General features: G+C 39.2%; 1 protein-coding gene across 1 annotated transcript in view; it reads right to left on the reverse strand.

Annotated features, from left to right (window-relative positions):
- GALK2 (galactokinase 2) overlaps positions 1–13,937 on the reverse strand; it is a 141,906-nt gene extending 127,969 nt beyond the window's left edge. Inside the window, exon 1 of the mRNA XM_010839517.1 lies at positions 13,778–13,937. Within this exon, the coding sequence (XP_010837819.1) occupies positions 13,778–13,929 (152 nt within the window). The 5' untranslated portion in view covers positions 13,930–13,937. The remainder of the gene's footprint in view (positions 1–13,777) is intronic.
- Between the last annotated feature and the right edge of the window lie 1,242 nt (positions 13,938–15,179).

Genomic DNA, 15,179 nt, shown 5'->3' on the forward strand with positions numbered 1-15,179 from the left:
CATTGTTTCCCCATCTATTTGCCATGAAGTGATGGGACTAGATGCCATGATCTTAGTTTTCTGAATGTTGAGTTTTAAGCCAACTTTTTCATTCTCCTCTTTCACTTTCATCAAGAGGCTCTTTAGTTCTTCTTCGTTTTCTACCATAAGGGTGGTGTCACCTGCATATCTGAGGTTATTGATATTTCTCCTGGCAATCTTGATTCCAGCTTGTGCCTCATCCAGCCTGGCATTTTGCATGATGTACTCTGCATATAAGTTAAATAAGCACGGTGACAATATACAGCCTTGATGTACTCCTTTTCCTATTTGGAACCAGTCTGTTGTTCCATGTCCAGTTCTAACTGTTGCTTCCTTACCTGCATACAGGTTTCTCAGGAGGCAAGTAAGGTGGTATTCCCATCTCTTGAACAATTTTCTACAGTTTGCTGTGATCTAGAGTCAAAGGTTTTGGCGTAATCAATAAAGCAGAAATAGATGTTTTTCTGGAATTCTCTTGCTTTTTCTATGATCCAAAGGATGTTGGCAATTTGATCATTAGACAAGAGAAATAAAAATCAAAAAAGAAGTAAAACTATCTCTACTTGGAGATAATACAGTAGGATATCTAGAGAATCCCAGAGGATTAACGCTAAAACCAACTTAATAAAAGAATTCACAAGGACAGCAGAATATAAAATAAACATCCAAACATGAATACCCTTCCTATGCAAAAATAATCATCAGTTACGACTATAATGGAAGAATATACCTTATTCACAGCAACGAAAAAACACTAAGTATTTAGGAATAAACTTAACAAGAAATATGTAAAATTTATTTAAGAAAAGCTTTACACACTCTTGAAAGAGATAAAATAGTTTCAAAGAAATGGAAAGACATCCCTTGTTCTTGGATAAAATGACCCAACATCATAAGGATAATTATTCCCAAGTTAATTTATAAATTTAATGCAATCCTCCCAAAAAATACCAACGAGCTTTTCTTATATAGACAAATTGATATAAAAATTCATGTGGAAAACTAATATGCAGAAACAGTGGATAAAACATTTAAAAAAAGAAACACTATCAGGAAGGAGTAACCCTACCAAACATTAAAACATACTATAAAGCTTCTGTAATGAAAACAGTGAAGTTTCAATACATATAGAGACAAGCAGACTTCAACAAAATAAAAGGTTCAAAAATAGATGCAAGTACATATAGAAATCCAGTCTATGAGGAAACTGGCATCTCACATCAAGACACAAAGTAATCAACAGTGCTAATACAACTGGTAAAAATTTCTGGAAAAGATAAAATTAGGTCCATCTCTTACACAGGAATAAACTCTAAGTGGATCAGGCACCAGGAAGAAATACACGTGAATTTCAGTATAACTCAACATAGAGAAAAGTTTCTCTAACTATGACTCAAAATTCTGAGGCAACTTTTAAACTGACAAATTTGACTACAAAAGATTTTTAGAAACATTTACATGGCAGAAAATGTCATAATCAAAATCAAAAGAAAACTAGCAAACTAAGAGAATACATTTACAGCATATGTTACAGATATATTCTTTATATTTTTTATAAAAACTCTGAAACCATAACACTCCTAGAACAGAACATAGGCAGGACAATTCTTTGACATAAATCATAGCAATATTTTTTTAATTTATCTCTTAAGGCAAAAGAAATAACAGCAAAAAAAAATAATAAATGATATCTAATTAAACTTAAATGCTTTTGCACAGCAAAATAAATTATCAACAAAATGAAAAAACAACCTACTCGATGGGAGAAAATATTTGCAAATGAAATGACCAATAAAGGGTTAATATCCAACATACATAAATAGCTAATACAACTATATATCAAAAGATAGTCCAATTAGAAAATCAGCAGAAAACCTGAATATATATATATATATACATTTTTTTTTTTCAAATAAAGACACAGAGATGGCCACCAGGCACATGAAAAGATTGTCAACATGACTAGTCTTCAGAGAAATGCAAATCAAAACCACAACAAGATAGCACCTCACCCTTATCAGAATGGCTATCATCCAAAAGACACAAATGTTAGCAAGGATGTGGAGTAAAAGGAATCACTGTACACTGTTGGTAGGAATGTAATCTGGCACAGCCACTATGGGAAAAAGTATGTAGGCTCCTCAAAGAAACTAAAAATACAACTACCACATAATCCAGAAATTTCACTGCTGGGTATACATCCAAAGAAAATGAAAACACTAATTCAAAGAGATACATGTACTCCCAATGTTCATAACATCATTCTTTACAATAACCAATATACAGAAATAACTGAAGTATCCATTAATAGATGAATATGATGGATATATATCTACACACACAGAGTAGAATATTACTCAGAAAAAGAATGAAAATCTGCCGTTTGCAATAATGTGGATAGACCTAGAGAATATTATGCTTAGTGAAATAAGTCAGAGAAAGACAAATACTCTGTTATCACCTACATAAGAGCCCTGGCGGCTGCGACGATGGTGCACAGGGCGCGGGCGACTGAGACAGCGCACAGGGTGCGACCGAGAGGAGCTACCCAACGTCCGAGGTCAGGGGCAGAAGACGGTAGGACCCCATGCCGGAGGGGTGGCAATCAAGACGAGTTCCCCCACGTCCGAGGCCAGGGGCGGAGGCCAAGAGGAGCAACCCCACGACCAAGTAGTGGTGGCTGCACAGGCGCGGGAGGGCCTAGAGGAGCTATTCCACGTTCAAGGTGAGGAGGGGCAGCGGTGAGGACATACCCCTCGTCGAAGGTAAGGAGCAGCAGCTGCGCTTTGCTGGAGCAGCCATGAAGAGATACCCCACGTCCAAGAAAGACAAACCCAAGTAAGAAGGTAGGTGTTGCAAGAGGGCATCAGAGGGTAGACACACTGAAACCATAATCACAGAAAACTAGTCAATCTAATCACACTAGGACCACAGCCTTGTTTAACTCAATGAAACTAAGCCATGCCCCTGGGGCCACCCAAGACAGGCAGGTCATGGTGGAGAGGTCTGACAGAATGTGGTCCACTGGAGAAGGGAATGGCAAACCACTTCAGTATTCTTGCCTTGAGAACCCCATGAACAGTATGAAAAGGCAAAATGGTAAGATACGGAAAGAGGAACACCCCAGGTCAGTAGGGGCCCAATATGCTACTGGAGATCAGTGGAGAAATAACTCCAGAAAGAATGAAGGGATGGAGCCAAAGCAAAAACAATACCCAGTTGTGGATGTGATTGGTGATAGAGGCAAGGTCCGATGCTGTAAAGAGCAATACTGCATAGGAACCTGGAATGTCAGGTCCATGAATCAAGGCGAATTGGAAGTGGTCAAACAGGAGATGTCAAGAGTGAACGTTGACATTCTAGGAATCAGCGAACTAAAATGGGCTGGAATGGGTGAATTTAACTCAGATGACCATTATACCTACTACTGCAGACAGGAATCCCTTAGAAGAAATGGAGTAGCCATCATGGTCAACAAGAGAGTCTGAAATACAGTACTTGGATGCAATCTCAAAAACGACAGAATGATCTCTGTTCGTTTCCAAGGCAAATCATTCAATATCACAGTAATCCAAGTCTATGCCCCTCAGTAACGATGAAGAAGCTGAAGCTGAATGGTTCTATGAAGACCTACAAGACCTTTTAGAACTAACACCCAAAAAAGATGTCCTTTTCATTATAGGGGACTGGAATGCAAAAGTAGGAAGTCAAGAAACACCTGGAGTAATAGGCAAATTTGGCCTTGGAATATGGAATAAAGCAGGGCAAAGGCTAATAGAGTTTTGCCAAGAAAATGCACTGGTCATAGCAAACACCCTCTTCCAACAACACAAGAGAAGACTCTACACATGGACATCATCAGATGGTCAACACTGAAATCAGATTGATTATATTCTTTGCAGCCAAAAATGGAGAAGCTCTATACAATCAGCAAAAACAAGACCAGGAGCTGACTGTGGCTCAGACCATGAACTCCTTATTGCCAAATTCAGACTTAAAATGAAGGAATTAGGGAAAACCACTAGACCATTCAGGTATGACCTAAATCAAATCCATTATGATTATACAGTAGAAGTGAGAAATAGATTTAAGGGACTAGATCTGATAGATAGAGTGCCTGATGAACTATGGAATGAGGTTCATGACATTGTACAGTAGACAGGGATCAAGACCATCCCCATGGAAAAGAAATGCAAAAAAGCAAAATGGCTGTCTGGGGAGGCCTTACAAATAGCTGTGAAAAGAAGAGAAGCAAAAAGCAAAGGAGAGAAGGAAAGATAGAAGCATCTGAATGCAGAGTTCCAAAGAATAGCAAGAAGAGATAAGAAAGCCTTCTTCAGCGATCAATGCAAAGAAATAGAGGAAAACAACAGAATGGGAAAGACTAGGGATCTCTTCAAGAAAATTAGAGATACCAAGGGAACATTTCATGCAAAGATGGGCACAATAAAGGACAGAAATGGTATGGACCTAACAGAAGCGGTAGATATTAAGAAGAGGTGGCATGAATACACAGAAGAACTGTACAAAAAAGATCTTCACGACCCAGATAATCACGATGGTGTGATCACTGACCTAGAGCCAGACATCCTGGAATGTGAAGTCAAGTGGGCCTTAGGAAGCATCACTACAAACAAAGCTAGTGGAGGTGATGGAATTCCAGTGGAGCTTTTCAAATCCTGAAAGATGATGCTGTGAAAGTGCTGCACACAATATGCCAGCACATTTGGAAAACTCAGCAGTGGCCACAGGACTGGAAAAGGTCAGTTTTCATTCCAATCCCAAAGAAAGGCAATGCCAAAGAATGCTCAAATGACCGCACAATTGCACTCACCTCACACGCTAGTAAAGTAATGCTCAAAATTCTCCAAGCCAGGCTTCAGCAATACGTGAACCGTGAACTTCCAGATGTTCAAGCTGGTTTCAGAAAAGGCAGAAGAGCCAGAGATCAAATTGCCAACATCCACTGGATCATGGAAAAAGCAAGCGAATTCCAGAAAAGCATCTATTTCTGCTTTATTGACTATGCCAAAGCCTTTGGCTGTATGGATCACAATAAACTGTGGAAAATTCTTCAAGAGATGGGAATACCAGACCACCTGACCTGCCTCTTGAGAAACCTATATGCAGGTCAGGAAGCAACAGTTAGAACTGGACATGGAACAACAGACTGGTTCCAAATAGGAAAAGGAGTACGTCAAGGCTGTATATTGTCACCCTGCTTATTTAACTTATATGCAGCATACATCATGAGAAACGCTGTGCTGGAAGAAGCACAAGCTGGAATCAAGATTGCCAGGAGAAATATCAATAACCTCAGATATGCAGATGACACCACCCTTATGGCAGAAAGTGAAGAGAAACTAAAAAGCCTCTTGATGAAAGTGTAAAGAGGAGAGTGAAAAAGCTGGCTTAAAGCTCAACATTCAGAAAACTAAGATCATGGCATCTGGTCCCATCACTTCATGGGAAATAGATAGGGAAACAGTGGAAACAGTGTCAGACTTTATTTTTTTGGACTCCAAAATCACTGCAGATGGTGACTGCAGCCATGAAATTAAAAGATGCTTACTCCTTGGAAGAAGAGTTAGGACCAACCTAGATAGCATATTCAAAAGCAGAGACATTACTTTGCCAACAAAGGTTCATCTAGTCAAGGCTATGGTTTTTCCTGTGGTCATGTATGGATGTAAGAGTTGGACTGTGAAGAAAGCTGAGCGCCGAGAAATTGATGGTTTTGAACTGTGGTACAGGAGAAGACTCTTGAGAGTCCCTTGGACTGCAAGGAGATCCAACCAGTTCATTCTGAAGGAGCTCAGCCCTGGAATTTCTTTGGAAGGAATGATGCTAAAGCTGAAACTCCAGTACTTTGGCCACCTCATGCGAAGAGTTGACTCATTGGAAAAGATTCTGATGCTAGGAGGGACTGGGGGCAGGAGGAGAAGGGGACAAGAGAGGATGAGATGGCTGGATGGCATCACTGACTCGATGGACACGAGTCTGAGTGAACTCCGGGAGTTGGTGATGGACAGGGAGGCCTGGTGTGCTGCGATTCATGGGGTCGAAAGAGTCAGACACGACTGAGCGACTGAACTGATCTGAACTGATCACCTACATGTGGAATTTAAAAAGTAAAACAGATGAATGTATATAACAAAACATAAACAGACTCACAGATATAGAGAACAAGTAAGTGATTACCAATGGGGAGAAGGAAGCAAAGAGGAGCAAGATAGGGCCATGGGATTAAGAGACATAACTACTAAGTATAAAATAGATAAGCAACAAGGATATATTGTACAGCAAAGGGAAATACAGCTGATTATTTTGTAATAACTTTAAATGGAATATAATCTATAAAAATATTGAATCACTATGTTGTACACCTAAAACAAATATAACATTGTAAATCAACTACAATTCTAAAAACTCAAAAACTGAAGTGAAAAATTAACAAAAATCTGACAGAAAAATGTGCAAAAGAACAGAAAATCCATACTAAGAGTAGTTCATAAATGAACCTTAAGCACATGAAATTAGAGACATGCAAATTAAAACTACACCAAGATACCAGAAGACTGAATATTAAAAAGTAACAACACACTCTGTTGGTGAGGTTCTGTGGAAAGAGGTACTGGGTTGGGAATGCAAAGCAGGACAACACATTTGAGGGTGAATTGGGCAAAACTTTGTATCTAACAAAAATACATTGGCACTAAATTTTACCCAACAAGCTTATGTGAAAAATTTTCCCTAAAGGTATTCTCCAGCAATATGAAAATACATATTCATGAGATTATTCATTACAGAATTGTAACTGCAAAACACCAGAAACAACCTGCATGTATGCGTGCTAAATTGCTTCTGACAAGTCCGACTCTTTGCAATCCCATGGACTATAGCCCACCACGCTACTCTGTCCAAGGAATTGTCCAGGCAAGAACACTGGAATGGGTTGCCATTTCCTCCTCCAGAGGATCTTCCCTACCCAGAGATCGAACCCTCCTCTCTTACATCTCCTGCACTAGCAGGCAGGTTCTTTACCACTAGTGCCACCTGGGAAGATAAGTTATGGTCTATTTACAAAATGAAGTAATATGAAATTATTAAAAAAGAATATAGCTTCTAGAAATTTTTATCAAGTGATTGTCATAAAATTTTGTTATAAGAAAGAAGCAAAGTGAAGCACTGAGATGGCCTAGAAGCATTAAAATCCCAATAGCAATGAGCATCCAGTGTTTAGATCTTGGTTTCAAAAGAAATCAGGATTCGGAAGAAATAATTCCAGAGCTGGAGCAGGGACAGTATAGTACAATCCTGGAACATATTGTTGTGGCAGAAAGTAAAGTGCTCACAATAACAGTAACATGTCAGAAGGACACAGGAGCCCACAGAAATAAGTTCCCACTACTCAAACTGATATGCAGATGATATCACCCTTATGGCAGAAAGTGAAGAGAAACTAAAAAGCCTCTTCATGAAAAGTGAAAGAGGAGAGTGAAAAAGTTGGCTTAAAGCTCAACATTCAGAAAACTAAGATCATGGCATCTGGTCCCATCACTACATGGGAAATAGATGGGGAAACAGTGGAAACAGTGTCAGACTTTATTTAGGGGGGCTCCAAGATCACTGCAGATGGTGACTGCAGCCATGAAATTAAAAGACGCTTACTCCTTGGAAGGAAAGTTATGACCAACCTAAATAGCATATTCAAAAGCAGAGACATTACTTTGCCAACAAAAGTCCATCTAGTCAAGGCTATGGTTTTTCCAGTGGTCATGTATGGATGTGAGAGTTGGACTGTGAAGAAAGCTGAGCGCTGAAGAATTGATGCTTTTGAACTGTGGTGTCGGAGAAGACTCTTGAGAGTCCCTTGGACTGCAAGGAGATCCAACCAGTTCATTCTGAAGGAGCTCAGCCCTGGAATTTCTTTGGAAGGACTGATGCTAAAGCTGAAACTCCAGTACTTTGGCCACCTCATGCGAAGACTTGACTCATTGGAAAAGACTCTGATGCTGGGAGGGATTGGGGGCAGGAGGAGAAGGGGATGACAGAGGATGAGATGGCTGGATGGCATCACTGACTCAATGGACATGAGTTTGGGTGAAGTCTGGGAGTTGGTGATGGACAGGGAGGCCTGGCGTGCTGCGATTCATGGGGTTGCAAAGAGTCGGACCCGACTGAGCAACTGAACTAACTGAACTGACCCAAACTGAGGAGTTAAAATTCCCCATCCCTGCTTGACTTTGACAGGAGAAACAGAAAACAGAAACATACAAAGTAGTTGGAAATAATCCCTTTAACAAGACCCAGAAAAGACTATGTGTTAGTCCTGTAAGACCTTTAAAAAAAAATTTTTTTTTTCATAAATGGTTCTAATAGAAGTGGTGGAAAGCCTTCCCATCCAATTTTAGGAATAGTATAACCCTTCTACTAACACAAATAGCCCCCAAAAGCAAACTATAGGCTACTCTCACTTGTTAAAATGGTATAAAAAAATCTAAATAAAATATTGGTAAATTTAATCCAACATAGATTATTTTATAATATATGTGACCAGAGCTTTTTCCAGGAATATGAAGTAGTACTAGGAACTATGTTGATTAAATGTACTATTCTAACTTAATAAAAAGGGAAAAAACTCGATAACTCCATGATCTTCTCAAAATAAGCAGACACATATATATACATATATGTATGTATATATGGGGCTTCCCTGATAGCTCAGTTGGTAAAGAAACTGCCTGCAATGCAGGAGACCCCAGTTCGATTCCTGGGTCAGTAAGACCCCTTGGAGAAGGGATAGCTCCATGATCTCAAAATATGCAGATATATATATATATACATATATTTATGTATATATAGAGCTTCCCTGATAGCTCAGTTGGTAAAGAAACTGCCTGCAATGCAGAAGACCCCAGTTCGATTCCTGGGTCAGTAAGATCCCTTGGAGAAGGGATAGCTCCATGATCACAAAATATGCAGATATATATATACACATATATTTATGTCTATATAGAGCTTCCCTGGTAGCTCAGTTGGTAAAGAATCTACCTGCAATGCAGGAGACCCTGGTTTAATTCCTGGGTTGGGAAGATCCCCTGGAGAAGGGATAGGCTACCCACTCCAGTATTACTGGGCTTCCCTTGTGGTACAGCTGGTAAAGAATCTGCCTGCAATGTGGGAGACCTGGTTCAGTCCCTGGGTTGGGAAGATCCCCTGGAGAAGGGAAAGGCTACCCACTCCAGTATAATTCAATAGACATTCCCAAGTTTTTAACAAAAGTTTAAATTTAAAATAAAATAGCTCTTGACATACTAGAAAAAAAGAAAATGTCCTTAATTTAATCAAGGCTACTTGCCAGAAATAGCAAACATCACATATTTGATGACAAAAATATTAAAAGCTTTCCCATTAAAATAAAAATCAAGACAAGGATACTATCATTCAACACTGTAACACACTACATAAAATATACAATGTCTACACAACAAAAACATAAAGTCAAAGGAAAATTGTTAAACTGGGAATAATATACCTAAAACATATAAAACATCATACGGGTTTATTCAAAAATATTCATTCAAAACATACATACATACATAAGGAGTTTCTAAAAACTAACTAGAATCAGACAATCTAATAACATCTTTTTGGGAGGTGGCAGGGCCATTTGGCAGCAACTATTAAATTTTTATTTTTATTTTTTGAAACTACCAAAATTTTAAATGTTTATTACCTTTGACCCTGTTCCATTTTCATGAACGAGCTTAAGGAAACATAAAAAATGCTTAAGGATAAATGTATAAAGATTTTTACTGCAGCAATGCAGCAATATTTGTGAGTGAAAAATTGGAAACTTCAATGTATACTCTAATAATTGAGTGGTTAAATAATCATATTAGTACTATGAAATTGTCATTAAAAAATAAAATATATCTTTATGGAGTGATATATCAGAATCTCTAAGAAATATTATTAAGTGGAAAAAAGTAAATTACAGAAAACCAAATATGATTCTACTTATATGAATATAATACAATTTTTATAAAAATGTTAACAATATGATAAAGATACAATGATACCAAAAGGATACAATGATATCACAAGGAAACAAAACAAATGAAACTTCTAAGAAGGGAAGTAAGTATTGGCAGTAAGGATAAGAATCAGATCATAAGAATAAGAACTGTAGGGTTTTCAGGCTTTACTAACTATACTTTTAAAAAATTCAAATCTTTCATATTAAGAATGTGTTTATACAGCACCATTAATCATAGAGCCAAAAGGTGGAAGCAACCGAAATGCCCATCAATTGATGAATGAGTAAACAAAATGTTGTATGTCAAACAACAGAATATTATTCAATCATAAAAAGGAATGACATATTGATAACATGTTACAACATGGTTGAACCTTGAAACATTGTATTAAGTGAAAGAAGCCAGTCACACACTTAGACAAAAACATATTATCTGATTCCATTTATTTGAACGGTCTAGAATAAGTAACAGAGAAGGCAATGCCACCCCACTCCAGTACTCTTGCCTGGAAAATCCCATGGACGGAGGGGCCTGGTAGGCTGCAGTCCATGGGGTCGCTAAAAGTCGGACATGACTGAGCGACTTCACTTTCACTTTTCACTTTCATGCACTGGAGAAGGAAATGGCAACCCACTCCAGTGTTCTTGCCTGGAAAATTCCAGGGATGGGGGAGCTTGGTGGGCTGCCGTCTATGCGGTCGCACAGAGTCGGATACAACTGAAGTGACTTAGCAGCAGCAGCAGCAGAATAAGTAAATCTACAAAGAGTACATTAGAATTTGCTTAGGGCTTGCAGGTATTAAGGAAGTGAAAGCTTAACAGATGCAGAGTTCTTTGTGGGGGGTGGGGATGGGAATGTTCTAAGTTTGATTATGGTGATGGTTGCACAATCCTGTGAATATACCAAAAATGATTTAATTGTAAATTCTAAACAATTGAACTATATAGTATGTGAATTATATATCAATAAAGCTGTTACCAAAAAGCAATAATAATCTAACAATTTAAAATTCAATCTCATGGGACTTCCTTGTGGTCTAGTGGTTAAGAATCCACCTTCTAATACTGGGGATGCGGAATCAATCCCTGATGAGGGAACTGGGATCTCATGTACCATGGGGAAACTAAGCCTGTGTACCACAACTAAGACCTGGTGTAAGCAAGCTTAAAAAATAAATAATAAAATAAAAACTTTAAAAAACTAAAAAAAAAAAATTTTTTTAATAAAATTTAATCCCAAAGAGAAGGAAAAGAGAAGAGAATGCACAGAAACTTAGATCAGTAGTTCATTTTATCAGGAGTGAATTCAGTTAAATCTAGATAGTACGTCTATAAACTGATCTATTTAGAACAGTGGTTCTAAATGCAAAGAAATGCTAAGAATGAAAACTTAGAACAGTGGGATCTGAAGTACAGGAAGCAAGCAAGATTGGGATACAGAAAAAGAAATTAGAGTTTCTACTTCTATTTGATTTTTTTAATGAATAAAAAAGAAATTAAGTTTACTAAAATATATGACATGGTTGACTAGTCCCTTTACTCAGAAGGTCATGTGCCCTGGTGGCTCAGATGGTAAAGCATCTGCCTGCAATGCGGGAGACCCGGGTTTGATCCCTGGATCAGGAAGATCCCCTGGAGAAGGAAATGGCAACCCACTCCAGTACTTTTGGCTGGAAAATCCCATGGATGGAGAATCCTGGTGGAGTACAGTCCATGGGGTCGCAAAGAGTTGGACACGACTGAACAACTTCCTGTCCTAAAAAAAAAAAAAAAGTGCCCTGTGAAGCTGAAAAGGCATTGCCAACTAAAATTGACACCTGCCATCTACCTCTATAAGGATTAAATGCAAGCTGCTGTGACCATTGACCCTCAACATACCCTGAAAGGAGTTCAGGGTGGAGATCAGGAATGAGGCACTTGATGCTCTGGGAAAAACCGGCAGAACAGGCCTTCAGACAGATATTTTCAGAAGATTTTATGAGTCCAATTCTTGCATCTCCTCAGATTTAGAAAAGTATTAACATCCTTCATGGTGACATCTGCTCCTTGTGACTAGCAGTAACCTTCATGAGACTAGCAGCAACTTTCTGCAAAATAATGTTTGCTTGATAGCAAGTAGTCCACTTCACCAAAATCACACACATATTGACCTTCCACCCTACCTCTTCAGAGCAGTTTCTAAGAGTTATCTGAAATGCTGCCTCCGAGGCTATCGTCCTCATTATGCCCCAAATAAAACTTAACTCACAACTCTCATGTTGTGTGTTTTTCCAGTTGACAGTATGCTGAAGAAAGAGCAGAAGTTCCAAAAAAGGACAATCTGATAATGGGGCACTCATGCATGTTTTTCCCTTTCAGCATATTGTAACATATGAACAGTTAGGTGGGTTTGTAGATATACCATCTAGACTTAACTGGACTCACTCCTGATAAAATGAATAAGTGGCTCAAACATTGCTTGAAGTTAATAACTGTATTAAGTGAAAAACAAGAAAATGGCAAAATGCACCCTTACTGGACTACTATATGACCTCTGCCGTAGCTAGCACAGAACACTAAACATTAACAAGTGTCTGCTGCATAAACAACTGGGCTTCCCAGGTGGTGCCAGTGGTAAAGAGCCCTCCTGACAATGCAGGAGACATAAGAGACGCAGGTTGGATCCCTCGGTCAGGAAGATCCCCTGGAGGAGGGCATGGCAATCCACTCCAGTATTCTTGCCTGAAAAATCCAACAGACAGAGGAGCCTGGCGGGCTACAGTCCTCAGGGTCACAAAGAGTCAGACACAACTGAAGCAACTTAACACACATGCATGCATGGATAAATACTGTAAAGGTCCTTTAAGGCAAGAAACAACTCAAAGGAAATTTAGTAAACAGTTCTTCACTTTTAGTACATGTTACCATCCCCCTTCTCATAGGGTAACTATAGAAATATCAAGCATTATGACTAAAATGGCATAAAATGGAAACACAGAATAATATATGACACTTGTAACTCATCCAAGGTTGTGCTGGTCTCCAGAATCAAAAAGTACATATCTTTCTCGTAACTAAAGACCCACTCTTTGATGTTTCAAGGGTGAAAAAGCATTTTCAAGTTTTAGTATGCTGTAATATTGTTAACTGTCACATGACAGTCATAAACCAGGAAGTAGAGAGAACTTTAAGACTTAATTATAGAGAAAAAAGTTAACAGAGAACAAATACTAAAACTTAGGAAGAACAAAAGGGGAGCAAAGCCAACCTTAGAAAAGCTATAGAGCTAATACCCAGCAGGTGGAGATTTCATTCTATGAGATTTCTGTCCTGTGTCAGAAACAAGTATTTCCATTAAGTATTTGCAAGATGACCGCAAATGAAAATAACTCCAGGTGGTATCACTTAAGCTGGTAATTATGCTTGTAGCTAGGTACTGGCAGCAGATTAATTCCCTAAGTGAAGGTGCATAGGTTCCATGATTTGTTTAAAAGGATGCAGAGACCAAGGGGGTTTTTTGGTTTGGGGGTCATTTTCCTGTTTTTGTTTTGGCTGTATTTGATTGCTTTCAATATTTTAAAAGGAAGACTTTAAAAAGTACTATCAGCTGGCAGGCAAAACAAAGAAAGAAGAGGCTGAAAATTAATTTGGGTTTTTCTGCTGAAGCCCAGCATAAAGTGTCCCACCCTTCTGCAAGGGAAAGAAGGATCTGCGTGAGTGAAGCAAGACACACACCTTGGTAGTGAACAAGGTTGGACAGACTTTACGGCGCGGTCCCAGCCAAGTGACCTTGTAACATCCCAAGGATTCTGTCTGCTTCTGGAAGAGCCGAAAGCCCTGACAGCCTCTACATCTATCCAACCCAAGCGATCCGAAAGCGCGGGCATGTCCTCTCCCCCACCTGGGATGTTCCGCCACTTGGACTCGACGCACGGCAGGGCACTCCGTAGCCATATTTTGCTAATCCTTCTTTATTCCGCAGTTTCAACCGGCTAAGCAAGACTTCCGAGGTAATCACGGGACATCTGCAGCAGGAGCCCTTTCTTCCGGGAGACACCGGCATTCACCCCGCGGAAATCCTGCCTCTTCGCTGAGGTGGCTGCTTCCAGTCGGCCCCTCCCGTGGCTCCTCCTCCCTGGGCTCTGGGGCTCGGAGCCTTCCCGACAGCTGTCAGGTATTTCGGCCTTGCTGCTCTGAGCCCCTGAACCCAGCACAGATAAGGAGGTTTTCTTTCTGCATCCTGGGCATAAGTCTGAGCACAGAATTATAACTTGGCACCTTAGTTTGCTTTTATTATTATTATTATTGTTAGAGGGTCTTTTTTTTTTCTTTAATGGCCAGCAGCAACTTCCTCCAAATAACACTAAAATATTTACTTATTTCTTCTTAAATAGATTACTTCAAAAATTAGACTATCAAATTGATGTGGAGCTTGACATAAACATATTTGCATTTATTTCCAGAATAGAGGCATTGGTGGGCCTTCCCAGAACATAATAATTAAAAGAAGAAAATACATGGCTTTCCAAATGCCAGATACTCTTGCTTTTTCGCTTGCCTAGAGACATCTCACTGTATCTCAAGAAGCACACCACCCCCATCCACCTCGTCACTCTTATTATATTACTGCTTTCCTTCATTGTTCTCACAACTTCCACGTATTTATTGTCTGTCTCACCACTTTCACCATCACTACCACTAGAAGGTAAACAACTTGAAGGTAGCAAGTGTGAATCCCCAGCACCCAGAACAGTACTTGGGAGACTGGTTTTCTAATCAGCAAGTAAGATGCGCTGAATGAATGACTGAAAGGTAAAGTGACTTGCCTTTAAGGTTGCACTGTTAATTGGTAGCAAAACTTGAATTAAACTTCAAGTCTATTAACGCTGTAGTGTACTTTGTATCTCTGAATGCTGAGACTAAACCCATGTGAAGCCAGGTACCAATACACCTATTCTAAGTTTTCCTATTTGAAGAAGTTTGGGCTGACATGCCCAAAACAATAAGATTATTGGCATACCCCAGAGACATTCAACAATTTGCCATTCCTGAACTTCTATATGTGTGTGTTGGGGAAGGGTAAAAGGGAAATGAAGGCTGAAGTATGAATTGACAGTGTCAAAGACTAGCTAAAAGG

This window comes from Bison bison, unplaced genomic scaffold, assembly GCF_000754665.1.
Source record: "Bison bison bison isolate TAMUID 2011002044 unplaced genomic scaffold, Bison_UMD1.0 scf7180017864118, whole genome shotgun sequence".
In the NCBI taxonomy this organism is placed as follows: Eukaryota; Metazoa; Chordata; class Mammalia; order Artiodactyla; family Bovidae; genus Bison; species Bison bison.